This window comes from Hevea brasiliensis, chromosome 12, assembly GCF_030052815.1.
Source record: "Hevea brasiliensis isolate MT/VB/25A 57/8 chromosome 12, ASM3005281v1, whole genome shotgun sequence".
Lineage (NCBI taxonomy): Eukaryota > Viridiplantae > Streptophyta > Magnoliopsida > Malpighiales > Euphorbiaceae > Hevea > Hevea brasiliensis.
Genome location: NC_079504.1, coordinates 31,323,347 through 31,337,641, shown reverse-complemented (window position 1 = coordinate 31,337,641; position 14,295 = coordinate 31,323,347). Strand labels below are relative to the sequence as shown.

General features: G+C 36.3%; 1 protein-coding gene and 1 non-coding gene across 2 annotated transcripts; both read right to left on the bottom strand.

The window, feature by feature from the left end:
• Positions 1-4,932: 4,932 nt before the first annotated feature.
• On the bottom strand, positions 4,933-5,039 carry LOC131171498 (small nucleolar RNA R71). The gene has a single exon (XR_009142158.1). It is a non-coding gene; the product is annotated as a small nucleolar RNA R71 (small nucleolar RNA).
• A 7,838-nt stretch (positions 5,040-12,877) lies between these two features.
• LOC131171190 (uncharacterized) lies at positions 12,878-13,827 on the bottom strand. Its single transcript, XM_058130657.1, has 3 exons — positions 13,749-13,827; positions 13,233-13,522; positions 12,878-13,090 (listed from the first exon to the last, which is right to left on the bottom strand). Exons 1-3 carry the CDS (start codon positions 13,825-13,827, stop codon positions 12,878-12,880), a joined length of 582 nt encoding a protein of 193 aa, XP_057986640.1.
• Positions 13,828-14,295: the final 468 nt, after the last annotated feature.

Here is a 14,295-nt window from a genome sequence, read left to right as displayed (position 1 = left end):
CGACGCGCTAAGCAATTCTGCTTAGTGGTGACAATATAAAATAATATAAAATAAAATAAAATAAAATAAAGTAAAATAAAACGAATATGCAGAATGTGTGTTTACATTTTTGGTAGACTTAACATCTGATATTATTTGCATTATTATTCGATTAAAATTTGGTAAGGTTTATTATCATTGCACGAGTAACCCATACTAATTGACTAGACTGGATACACGGGTAAACTGGCACTGGGTACTAAGTATCTCGGACCATCATACCATCGGTCACATTGTGTCTCCCGGTGTGCAACAGAACAGCTAATAAGCTATAATAATTATCGGGGTTAAAACCCAAGTGTAATAATTCAAATAACATAGCCAAAGGCTATTATGTCACAGAATAGCATGGGAAGCCATGAAACATAGAATGGCATGGGAAGCCATATGCAATACTGCTAACAGGACCCTATTGGCATGCCAAGCTATCCTAACCAATCTTGTTAGGTATACTAGGGCATTTCACACTTTTAAGTTTCACAATTTTTGAAATTTAAGTTTTTAGTGTTACTATTCCATTCATTGGTCAACAAAAATGTTGACTTTTGCGTAGGCAATAGGTACATTGGTTTTAATATCATCAACATACCACATTTTGCATTCAAAATTTGTTGGTATTGGTTGCCAATACCATTTCTAAGCTAAATGTTAGTTGGGCAGAATTTTCACTTTTTATGCCTTGTGCTTACTGTTCCATTGGTCAATTTTGCAGTGGGAATTTGGCAAACTGATAAACATGAAAGTTATTCCTTATTTTGTATAGTTGCATTTCCTTTTTTGAATCACTCCATTTGGAGTTTTGTAACTCAAGTTATGGTCCAAAAACCACAACTGGCCGGATTGAAATTCTGTCCAGAATTTCTGGACTGACCATATCTACAGTGCAATGAACAGTGATTGCAACTCACCTTTTGAATATGTTCTGGTCATAATTTGGGTTAGGTTTCTTCATGAAAGTTGTTGATCTATATCTCATATTATTGCTGGTAAAATTGCAGGTCAATTGGACCTTTCTACACTGATTTATGGCCAAATGACCAAACACTATTCATTTGGTCATTTTACCTAGGCAGACTGCAGGTCACCCAGATTAGGGCAAGCTTTTGGTCTACTTGGTTTGGTTTTATGGGCATGGTTTCTCCACCAAAGTTGTGCCATTATGTGTCTAGTTTCATGTCCAATTGGCCTTGCACCAATTGAACCTCTACAATTCAAGTTATGGCTGCCTAAACTTGCTGGACTCATGTCTAATTCTGCAGGTCACCCAGGGCAGCCACACCAAACCCAAATCCCATCACTCAACACACTTCATTTTTTGTTTAAATAGAACTAAATGGTCACTAATTGACCATTAAAACTCACTTTAACCATTACATGATTAAAGTCTCCATTTTATACCCAAACCCTAGCCCATTCCATCTCAATTCATGCATTCACTTACCTTTCACCATTCTAAACAATAGGTTAGTGTTATGGGCAGCCACAATACCAAATTTATTCAAGGAAAACAATCAAAACCCTACCCTTCACATAGCTACTGAAAATGGAGGTTTACATAATCATCAATTTCATTTAAGTTTCTCTCATTTTCTAGCTCAATTTTTGTCCCTAAACATGCATTTCAAAAAGAAAGCAAGGATTGGTCACTAACCTCTTTGGAACTAAGTTTGGGTCTTGTAAAACTGCAGTTTTTCTTCAAAATTTTGCTGCCCAAAGCTTCCTCAAGGTGTGGGGTGAATTTTTTGTGAAGACAACTAGGGCTTTTATGATGAGAAAGGGTGGGGATTCAAGCTTGATCAAGCTTTCATGGAGGTTTCTTTTCTCCTATCTCTCTCAAGCAATTCGGCTGGTTGAAGAAGAAGTGGCTGCTGGACTTTTCTTTTTTGTTTTTATCTTATTTTGTGTCCATTTTATCTCTTAATTAATTTTGTTAAGTTGTGATTGGTGGAGAGCTCATTAATGACATCATGTGATGTCATAATTCCACTTTTCTTTCATTTTCTTTTCTTTTCTTTTTTACTCATTTTCAATTAATTTTTCATCAATATTTGTTCATATTTTATATCATATAAATTATTTATTTAACTGGACAAGTTAGCCAAAAATCATCTCTGAAGACGAATTGACCAAAATGCCCTCCGTTTGGCTTAATGGGCCAAAATTGTCTGTACCGATTGAAAAATTTTTCTAAGTATTTTCTTGGCATTCTAATGCCATAAGAACCTCAATGACCCTTCTCTGGAGTCCCAATAATTATTTTATAATTTTTTCCCCTGGTCTGGGACTTCTAGTTGCGAGAACCGCAACTCTCACTAGGTTACCCATCGCTAGGGCACCGGCTCATTTAACTTGGTTGTATTTTATTTCTAAAATTTTTCCTAAATTTTTCTTATTAATATTTGAGTTAATTATGATTTCTCACTTTAGTTTAAATATTTTTTTCGGACGTTCTAGCTATCCGGACTGATACTGGTCATCGAAACAGTAGATTGTACGGAGTAGCTAAAGTGAGGATGTTACAAATGAAGTTGAATTCTCCATAAGCCTCCAGCAATGCTTAGCCAACATTGCTAAATTAAAATATTTAAAATCCCCCCGTGCCTTTGATAAGCATAATCAATGACAAGAGCACTGATGTATGTAATGCTCACTGTCCCTTTGATGCATGCATTTTATATCATCATTTAGGCATAATTTTTACACATAATTTACCCTTGTTCATAGCTATTACTATAGATATTAGCATATATTTAGTCAATTTTTGCCTTTTTACACTTCTTAGTTTAATTTTTGAAATTTATTTGTTTTGTAGGTTAAATTTGGAGAATTTTGGTGTGTTTTCATTAGACCAGCCATTTAGAAGAAATTAGAGTTGAATTGCAAAATTTTGAAGTTGAGTTAAAGAAACTGAAAGTTGAACAACCTGTGACACAACTTGTGTCACAGGTTATGTCGTTGTCAGATATGAAGTTTTTCTCGGGTAGAAGGTTTCACAACCTGCGACACAAGGCACGACATAACCGATTCAGCTTGTGTCATTTTAATGAAAATGGCTGATGTGGCACTTTCGTCCCTCTGATTTAATACATCACTTTCTCCAGAATCTTTTGCCTTTTTACCCATTTTAGGGTAGACCTCTGAACCATATGAAAACTTCTTTTTCTCTTTCTTTGAAAAAGGAGAAAAAGAGGGAGATTTTGCAAGAGAGAGAGAGAGGATGAGGAGCTCGTGAAATCGTTTTGCAGCAGCAGCAGAGGACGCCTTCTGCAATATTCCAGCAGCAGATTCTTCATCATTTTACTAGGTTTTTTTGTTCCTTAGCTTAGATTTTCATTATTTCTTCATTTCTATACTTGGGTTTGTCTTGAAACCATGATCTGTGAGTAGATCTTTGAGATTCTAGAGATGGGTTTGTAAATATTGCTTTGTATTGTGGTTTTTGAGCTGATTTAGTCATTTAAATGAGATTGCTCCATTTTGATTTATTACTTGTGAGCTTGTTGCCTTGCTTGATGAATGGGCCCTCATTAAGTTAAGTTTTAATCCTTGACAGATGGACTGAAAAGTGAATGTTTGGGATAGATAATCTTGCAATAAACTTAGTTTTCTTGGTGTTAGAGATAAGCTAAGAGGATTAAGGGGACTTTCAAAAATCAATTAGAGCTTTAATTGAGTTTTTGTCAGGTTTGAAATACCGTGAAACACGGTTTGATTTGATGAATACCAACTTTGAAATGCTTGAAAAAGGTTTCAAAGAACTAAGAATTGATTTCCCTCAAAATTGCAATTCTCATGTGTTTGGCTAAATTGGGGATAAACCACATGCAAACAATATTAAAAACCCTATCTCTAGAATCACTTTAATTTTTATTGAATTTAGATTTAATTCCTCCCAATTTCATAATTAGCAATTTCAATTTAAATTTTGGTAATTTAGTTTAATTAATTTAGTTAATTGTTTGATTTAGCTTAAATTCCTCAAATACCAATTTTAAATTTTAAATTTCATTTTTTTAATATCTTTAAATTTTACCATTCTAATTAGCTTATCCTTTTATTTCCAATTTAAGCACAATTCCTTGTGGGAACAATATTATTTTTAAAACTATACTACTGTGACCCGTGCACTTGCGAAAGCTATTTCATAGCTAACACACCAAGTTTTTGGGGCCGTTGCCGAAGAATTGCTTGTTTTTAAGTTGGATTTTAATTATTTTAAGCTTATTAGAATTTTTATTTTCTTTTATTTTCACTGCTGTTCCTTGTGTTTTTCAGGTACTTTTCTTGTGTATGAGACGATCGAAAAGCACAAGTGATACTGAATTGTTGTTCAACCCTTAAATTGAAAAATTCTGTCAAGCCAACAAAAAGGAATCTAAGAGGAGAAAGGAAGCAGAAAAAGAAGAACAATAAAGGTTTGAACAAGAGAAGAAAATTGAAAATATGGAGAATCAAAATAGAGCTATTGGTGGAAATAATGGAGGAAATAAGCAAAACAGGTAGAATGAAGTTATTAATCAAAATGATCCTCAGAGAATATCCATGTTAGATTATGCTTTTCCTAGATGTGCATATGTGAGAGATAACAGACCTATTATTAGAGCTAATCAATTTGAGTTAAAGATCGGTCTCATTCAAATGGTTCAGAATTCACAATTTGGAGGTAGTCCACTTGAAAATCCTCAATCTCATTTGAAGAAATTTTTGATGGTATGTGGCACATAAAGACAGCTTGGAGTTTCAGATAAAGTGATTCGGCTCATTTTATTTCCATTCTCTGTTCGGGATTCAGCATTAGAGTGGTATGACTCACTTCCGCAAGCTACTATAGCTACTTGGGGGCAGCTATCTCAAGCTTTTCTATCTCAATTTTTCCCACCTGGGAAAACCACTTATTTGAGGAATTTGATAGTAGCTTTTAAACCAAGGGATGATGAAACTTTGTATGAATCTTGGAAGAGATTTAAGGAGCTTGAAAGGCAATGTCCTCATCATGAAATACCCAAATGAATGATTGTTCAGAATTTCTACACCAGAGTTACTCCAGCCATAAGAAACACAATTGATTCACAAGCAGGAGGAGATTTCATGAGAATGACAAGTGAAGAATGCTATGATCTATTAGAGAAGATTGCTTATAATACCCATTTATGGGGAAATCCTAGAGCACTTGAGCCAAAGAAGGCTGGGATTAATGAACTTGACTCAGTTAGCTACATGAATGCAAGATTTGATCAGTTAACTCAGCTTCTTAGTGATTTTTGCACAAAGCCAACAACCTCAACTCCTACAACTATGCAATAAGTTGCCTACACAGATGGAACCCAAAGCTGTGGAGTTGATTACTCTTCTTATGGTGATGATTATTTGCAAGAACAAGCTGCCTATGTAGAAGGTTATCAACAGAAACCTATGGGAAATTCTAACTTCAATGTGAACAACTCAACATGGAGACCACAAGCAACTTTCACTCAACAAGGTGAAAGCTCAAATTATGCTCATAACCAGTAGTATATGCAACAAAATAGGCCTCAATTTCAGCCCACAAGGCAGCCACAACCTGGATATCAAGCAAGAGCACAACAATCCCTTCCACCTCATAAACTGAAGCCAACCTTGGAAAGCATGATGGAGAAATTTTTTGCTGAACAAAGCAAGATGAATAGCAAATTGGAGGAAGAAATGCAACACATCAGACAAACCATGGATCAATTACAAGCCCACAATCGTATGTTGGAGACTCAATTGGCTCAACAAGCAAGCTCATCAGGAAGTAAATCTTATGGCAAACTACCTAGCCAACCACAAAACGGTCATGAACAATGTAAGGTTGTGACCTTGAGAAGTGGTAAGAAAGTTGGTCAAGGGAGTGAAAACAAGAGAGAAGAAAAAGAAAGCAAAAAAGACGAAAATTCAGTTGAGAGCAAGAAAAATGAAAAAGAAGAAGAAAGCAAAAGTGAGCAAGATGAGGGAGAGAAACCATACATCCCACCTGAGCCTTACAAGCCCACCCTTCCCTACCCTCAAAAATTCATCACGCATAAACTACACAAACAATTTGGTAAATTCCTTGAAGTGCTAAAGAAGTTGTATATCAATGTGCCATTCACCGAGGCACTATCCCAAATGCCAAGTTATGCCAAGTTTTTGAAGGAGATTCTTGCCAACAAGAGAAAGCTAGAAGATTATGATACCATCAACTTGGGAGAGCAATGTAGTGCTATAATTCAGAAGAAATTACCTCCTAAACTCAAAGATCCAGGTGTGCTTTCCATTCCTTGTCATATAGGTGATAATTGTGTGGCAAATGCCTTATGTGACCTTGGAGCTAATGCCAGCCTAATGCCACTTTCAATATATGAGAAGTTGAATATGGGAGAGTTGAAGCCCACAAATATGTATCTTTCATTGGCTGACCATTCAATTAAGTATCCATAAGGCATTCTAGAAAATGTGCCTATCAAGGTTGGAAAATTTTACATTCCAGTGGACTTTGTCATTTTAGATATGGAAGAAGACACAAAAATTCCTATCTTATTGGAAAGACCCTTTTTGGCAACAGCTGGTGCATTAATTGATGTAAAGGGTGAGAAATTGACACTTAGAGTGGGAGATGATCAAATGATATTCAACATCAATCCAACCATGAAAAGGAAACATGAAGAAGTTAAGTCTTGTTTGCGGGTAGACATTATTGATGAGATTGTTCAAGATCATTTCATAAAAAGCTATCCACAAGACCCTCTTGAAAATTGCTTAGTCCATGGTGGGAGCATTGATGATAACAATCACAACATAGCTGCTTTTGCACAATACTTGGAGAGCTTTCCACCACATCCTGAAGCCACAATTTTTCAGCCTAAAGAAGTGCAAATTTTGGAGATTAAACCACCATCATTAAAGGTAGAGGATGCCCCAAAGGTAGATCTTAAACCTCTTCCTTCCAACCTCAGGTATGCTTTTCTTGGACCTAATGGAACATATCTTGTTATAATTAATGCATCTTTGACTGATATTGAGATTGAGAAATTGTTAAGAGTTTTGAGAGAATATAGGAGAGTTTTGGGTTATACAATTGATGATATAAAGGGAATTAGTCCAACAGTCTGTATGCATAGGATTTTCTTAGAGCCAAATAGTAAACCTTCTATTGAACACCAAAGAAGATTGAATCCTACAATAAACGATGTTGTGAAAAAGGAAATCCTGAAATTACTAGCTGTTAGAATTATTTATCCCATTTCTGACAGTGAGTGGGTTAGTCCTGTGCATGTTGTACCAAAAAAAGGTGGGGTGACAGTTGTTAAAAATGAGAATAATGAATTGATACCCACTAGAACTGTTACAGGCTGGATAATGTGCATGGACTATAGGAAGTTGAACAATGCTACAAGAAAAGACCATTTTCCCCTTCCTTTAATGGATCAAATGTTAGAGAGATTAGCCAAGCATTCTTACTTTTGTTACCCAGATGGATATGAGCTAGAAGGACCAAAGATCGTGATGTCTTTGTCTTATACCCTGTGATTGCTGCTGCTTTGTACTCTCATGTCCCCCATTTACCAACACATAAGCATCACCCCTCTTTACACAAATTTTCATTTGAGTCATAATAATTCAATTTAGAAAAGACTGGCCAACCATAGACACCATAGCAAACTGGTTAGGGTTAAAACCAAATGATTTGGCAATTACAGTCACCATCCCTCCAATAACTATATTGCCAGCTGAATGCTTAAAGACTATATGTTCCATATGTGAGCAAAGAAAATAAGCACCATTTATTTTTTTCTTCTCTTTCATGCACCATAAAAAGAATAAATCATTCTTTCCTACAACTCCATTACTATGCCCTCTACCTAGTATAGTGTAAGATATGAATCTTTGCAAGTATCTCAGAGCAGGGTCTTGAATAGCCGAGGCCTTAGTAGAACTAGGGTTGTAGTATTTCCCATATGGTGCAATGGACTTTCAAAATGTAGGGGGGTCATAAATAGTCCTTTGCCACTCTATCACTTTTGCTCCATCATTACAAAAACCAAATAAGGCATTCACTTGAACATTGTCAAGTTCTCTGTCCTGACCCAAACACCTAAAGGAAATGGTGTCCTTATGGTTACTTTGCATAGGCTGGAAGTCCAATTGCAATGAGCTTAAAAACTCAATTGTCAATTCCCTAGAAGCAGGTTCTTGAATCGTAGCAAAATCACTCCAACCTATATTTTCTAAATATTCACTAACAGATTCATAGAACCCTATTTCCTTGAGACTGTGTTCATCAATGTACTTGGTAGCTAAAATTTTCTTTTTAGTAAGGGCCTAATAATTTTTCCTCATTTCAAAGTCCCTAAAAGTCCATGGGTAAGATGAGTTTACTTGATTTCCAAATTGAAGGATAACCGAAGCAGTTTGAGACACTGTTGGTGAATGATGCAGGGGCGATTGGAACTTAATTAGAGCAGAAGAAACCTGTGGTGAGATAGGATTTTGGGTAGCAGAGTGGGTTCTGGCACTAATGGGTCCTGGGGAAACAACTCTAGGCTGTTTCGGTGAAGCAGAGGAGTGGAGAACTGGTTTCTTTCTTTTTCGTGTCTCATATACAGCTGAAGGGGCGGATTTGGTGTGTTTTTGGGAGGGAGGTGTGGTGTCTTGGGTAGCATTGTCGGGATTAGGGGTGGAATGAAAGGATTGGTGAGGTGGAGAACTAGGGTTCATTTTGGGAATTTAGGGATTTGGGGACGAAATGGGTGTTTTGTGTTGAGCATTGGGTGGTGTAGGGTTTGGTGTTGGGGTTAAAGAATTACTATTAGCAGCCATTTTTATGGCTTGTAGCTTGGGTATGTAGGTTGAAAGCTGTTTGGTGCACACTATGGAAGGAACAGTAAAAGCTTAGGTTGTGCGGCTGATGAGATGAAATATGAAAAAATGGCTAGGGTAAAGGTTTAAGTGGTGATATACCTAGTGTTTAACATGAGGCATGTTAAGAATAGTGAGGGGTGACATGCCCTGTGTGATTTGGTGTAAGATGAATAACATGAGGCATGTTGGAATAAAATGGAAAAATGACATGCCCCGTGTTATTGTACATGAAGTGCTACATGAGGCATGTCAGACCCCTTGAAACTCTCAGCAGGTTTTACATTTTTAGCAATTTAAAGTGCCAAGAACAGGTTTTGGTGATGACACTACCCCCAGCATACATCATGTTGAACCCAGTGTTAAATGACTTGATAAAAAACCCAGAAATGTGATCCTAAACACACTAAAACTAAACTCAAAACACAATTTGTACAGAAATTTCACTCAAAATTCAATTGAAACCCAATTAATCGCCAAGAACAATTAAAATCTATCAATCCACCAAATACAAACTAAAACATTATTCAAGTAATATTCACATTAACAATCACACCACAAGGAATAACACCCAAATTGAACCCTAAACTCATCATTAAAAATTCATGAATAAGGAATAAAATTCTACTGTACACACTGTTCACATGATTAAATTTCTGCAGAATTGTATTATGAAATTTTGCAAAATATACAATGGCAAATATGTCGATCTTGGTGCACTATATCAAAATTAATTAGCCAAAAAGTAAAATCAAAAGCATGTTGCTATTGATTACCATGAAAGTTCCTATATTTCTCACCAATTTCCTCAAAATGCTGCAACTAAAATAGCCTTTCACTCCACCATGTTGCTGCAATCAGACATAAAGCTTAAATTAGTTCAGAATTGAGTTCAATGGGATATAAGATGAAACAAAATAAAAGAAAAAATAAGTAGAAAGGAAAAATTTTGGGGTGCCTCCCAAAGAGCGCTAATTTTAGGTCATTAGCTTGACCCTCTTTAATTTAGTGAATTAGTGGATCATCAAGGAAACAACTTGTTCCCTTTCTCAATGGGCTGGCCTGTGATATAAATCTTGAGCCTTTGACCATTAACTTTAAAAAGACCAGAATTTTCACTCCAAATATCCACAGCTCCATGTGGATAAACTTTGACGACCTTGAAAGGACCAGACCATCTTGATTTCAACTTTCCAGGAAAGAGTCTAAGTCTAGAATTATACAATAAAACCAGATCACCCTCTTTAAACTCCTTTCTTTTAATATACTTATCATGCCAAAATCTAGTCCTTTCCTTAAAAATCCTAGCATTCTCATATGCATCCAACCTTATCTCTTCAAGTTCATTTAATTGAAGTAACCTTTTCTCTCCAGCATTGTTTAAGTCAAAATTCAAAGTTCGGATTGCCCAATATGCTTTGTGCTCCAACTCAACTGGCAAATGACATGATTTCCCATAGACTAGCTTAAAAGGTGTAGTTCCAATGGGTGTCTTGTAAGCTGTCCTGTACGCCCATAATGCATCATCTAGCCTCAATGACCAATCCTTCCTTGAATGATTAACAATTTTTTCCAGAATTCTCTTCAATTCCCTATTAGATACTTCAACTTGCCCACTAGTCTGAGGATGATAAGGTGTAGCTACCTTATGAGTAACCCCATATTTCTTCAAAAGATTTTCAAACTGTTTATTGCAGAAATGAGATCCACCATCACTGATTATAGCTCTTGGAGCTCCAAATCTAGTGAAAATAAACTTTTTCAAAAATTTCACTACTATCCTTGCATCATTTGTAGGGGAAGCAATGGCCTCAACCTATTTACACACATAATCCACACCTACCAAAATGTACTTATTCCCAAAAGATGATGGGAGTGCTCCCATGAAATTTATGCCCCAAACATCCAATAACTCAATCTCCAAAATTCCTTGTTGTGGCATTTCATTTTTCCTTGAAATATTCTCCACTCTTTGACATCTATCACATCTCAAAATAAATTCTCTCACAATTTTAAACATGTGTGGCCAATAGAATCTAGCTTGAAGTATTTTACCCACTATTTTATCCACAATAAAATGACATCCATAATCAGAAGAATGACAAGGCTCTAAAATGTTTCCTATTTCCTCTTTAGGCACGCATCTTCTAACTAGGCTATCATTACATCTCTTGAATAACAATGGGTCCTCTCATGTATAAAATTTCACATCATGCAAAAATTTCTTTTTCTGTTGATAGCTCAGATCTGGTGGGGGAACTCCACATGACAGGTAATTGACAAAATCTGCAAACCATGGCAATATAGCAACAATAACTAGCAATTGCTCATTCGAGAAAAACTCACCAATTGGCAATTCCTCTTCATTTCCATCCTTACTCTCATACTTAATCCTTGATAGATGGTCTGCCACAACATTTTCAGCTCCTTTTTTATCTTTAATTTGTAAGTCAAACTCTTGTAGCAATAGAACCCATCTTATCAGTCTTGGCTTTGCTTCTTTTTTATTCATCAAATATCTTATGGCGGCATGGTCTGTATAGACAATCACTTTCGATCCAACCAGGTATGATCTGAACTTTTCCATAGCAAATACCACAGTTAAAAATTCTTTCTCAGTGGTGGCATAATTTACTTGAGCATCATCTAGAGTTTTGCTAGGATAATAGATTGCATAAGACCTCTTCTTTTTTTTTTTTTGACCAAGTACAGCTCCCACAGCAAAGTCACTAGCACCACACATAATCTCAAATGGCAATGACCAATCCGGAGGTTGCATAATAGGGGCTGTTGTTAGAGCTTCCTTCAACCTATTAAAAGAATCAAAACAAGCGTGGTCAAAATTAAAAGGAACATCATGATTTAACAAATTTGTAAGAGGTTTAGCAATTTTTGAAAAATCCTTTATAAATCGCCAGTAGAACCCAGCATGCCCAAGAAAACTTCTAATTCCTTTCACTGAAGTTGGTGGAGGCATCTTCTCAATCACTTCTACTTTGGCCTTGTCCACTTCAATTCCTCTATGTGATACCAAATGTCCAAGAACAATGCCTTCTTACACCATAAAATGAAATTTCTCCCAATTTAGCACCCAATCTGTTTCTTCACATCTTTTAAGCACTTTAGAGAGGTTAGATAGACAATTATCAAAAGAAAAACCATATACAGAAAAATCATCCATGAAAACTTCCATAATTTCCTCAATAAAATCAGAGAAAATGGCCATCATACACCACTGAAAAGTAGCTGGTGCATTACATAAGCCAAAAGGCATCTTTCTATATGCAAATTTGCCATATGGACATGTGAATGTGGTTTTCTCTTGATCACTAGGATGTATTGGGAATTGGAAAAAACCAGAATACCCATCCAAATAACAAAAATATGAATGTTTTGCTAACCTCTCTAACATTTGATCAATAAAAGGCAAGGGAAAATGGTCTTTCCTAGTGGCACTATTAAGCTTCCTGTAATCTATACACATCCTCCACCCTATGACAATTCTAGTAGGTATCAACTCATTATTTTCATTTTTCACAACGGTCACACCTCCTTTCTTAGGAACTACATGAACTGGGCTAAACCAACTACTATCAGAAATAGGATAAATGATTCCAACTTCAAGCAGTTTCAAGACTTCTTTCTTCACCACCTCTTTCATATTAGGATTTAACCTTCTTTGATGTTCTATGGTAGCTTTAAAATTATCCTCTAAAAGAATCCTATGCATGCATAAGGTAGGGTTTGTACACTTTATGTCATCAATGGTGTACCCAATGACTTTTCTATGTGCTCTTAACTCTCTCAGCAATTTTTTAACTTGTACATCACTCAAATTTGCATTAATAATGATAGGATAAGTTGAATTAGGTCCAAGAAAAGCATACCTTAATATAGATGGAAGTGGTTTGAGGTCTACCTGTGGTGCGTCCTTCTCATCTAGCAAAGATGGGTGTGCAACTTCATATTTCAATTCTTCAACTTACAAAACTTGATCTCCTACAACTTCTTGAGTAGCTTCCAAAATTTGAGCAAAAGCTGCAACTTTAGGATTTTCATCCTTTGTTGTTCTCCTATGTACCAAACAATTCTCCAAAGGGTCCTCAGGATATCTTTTCTTAAATTCTGCTTCCACAATCTCATCAATAACATCCACCCTTAAACAAGGATCAACTCCATGATGTTTCTTCAAAGTCTGATTCAAATTAAATTCCACCTCCTCTTCTCCAACTTTTAATGTTAATCTACCTTCTTTACATCAATTATAGCCCCTACTGTGGCTAAAAATGGCCTTCCCAAGATGATAGGTATGTGATATCCTCTTCCATTTCAAGAACCACAAAATCCACAGGAATGAAAAATTTTCCAACTTTTAAGGGCACATTCTTCAAAATTCCCACTAGATATTTGATGGATCTATCAGCTAGTTGCAAAGAAATGGTGGTGGGCTTAAAATCTCCTACCTTCAGCTTTTCACAAATGGAGAGTGGCATCAAACTTACACTAGCTCCAAGATCACACAATGCCTTTTCAATACTAATATCCCCAATGTGACAAGGAATAGAGAAACTTCTTAGATCCTTCAATTTTGGTGGAAGTTTATTCTGTAAGAGAGCACTACACTCCTCTGTTAATGCCACATTTCATAATCTTCTAATCTCCTCTTGTTTGACAAAATTTCTTTCAGGAATTTAGCATATGAGGGCATTTGAGAAATTGTATCTGTAAATGGAATGTTGATATATAATTTCTTCAAAACTTCCAAAAATTTCCCAAACTGCTTATCTAGCTTTGCTTTCTGAAACCTTTGAGGATATGGCAATGGTGGCTTGTGTGGTGGTTGAGGCACATACTTTTCCTCTTCTTCTTTTTCAATTTCCTTCTTTTTGTTTGCTTCCTCATTAACTTCATCATGATTCGGAATAGATTCATTTTTGTCTTCATCTTCTTTCTTCTTTTCCTCTTTTACCTCATATTTCTCTTCTTCTCCCACAATTTTCCCACTCCATAGGATTACTGCCTTGCAATGTTCTTTAGGATTCTCTGGTTGACTTGGAAGTTTCCCTTGTTCTTTGCTAGAAGAGCTTGCTTATTGAGCTATTTGGTTTTCCAACATCCTGTTATGAGTGGCAAGCTGGTCGATCCTTAAATTTATTTGTTGAATCATTCTGTAACGGCCCGGCCCACTAGTGATATTGTCCGCTCTGGGCTGAAGCCCTCACGGTTTTAAAACGCGTCAATAGGGGTTACAAACTATCAACTTATGAACCCAGCATCTCTCCCGTGTTTTGTCGATGTGGGATTTGCCTAGGGTGTTACAATCCACCCCCCTTATGGGACTCAGCGTCCTCGCTGAGGTTTGCCCCACCATCGTTCAAGGTTGCACGCGGAGCGGCTCTG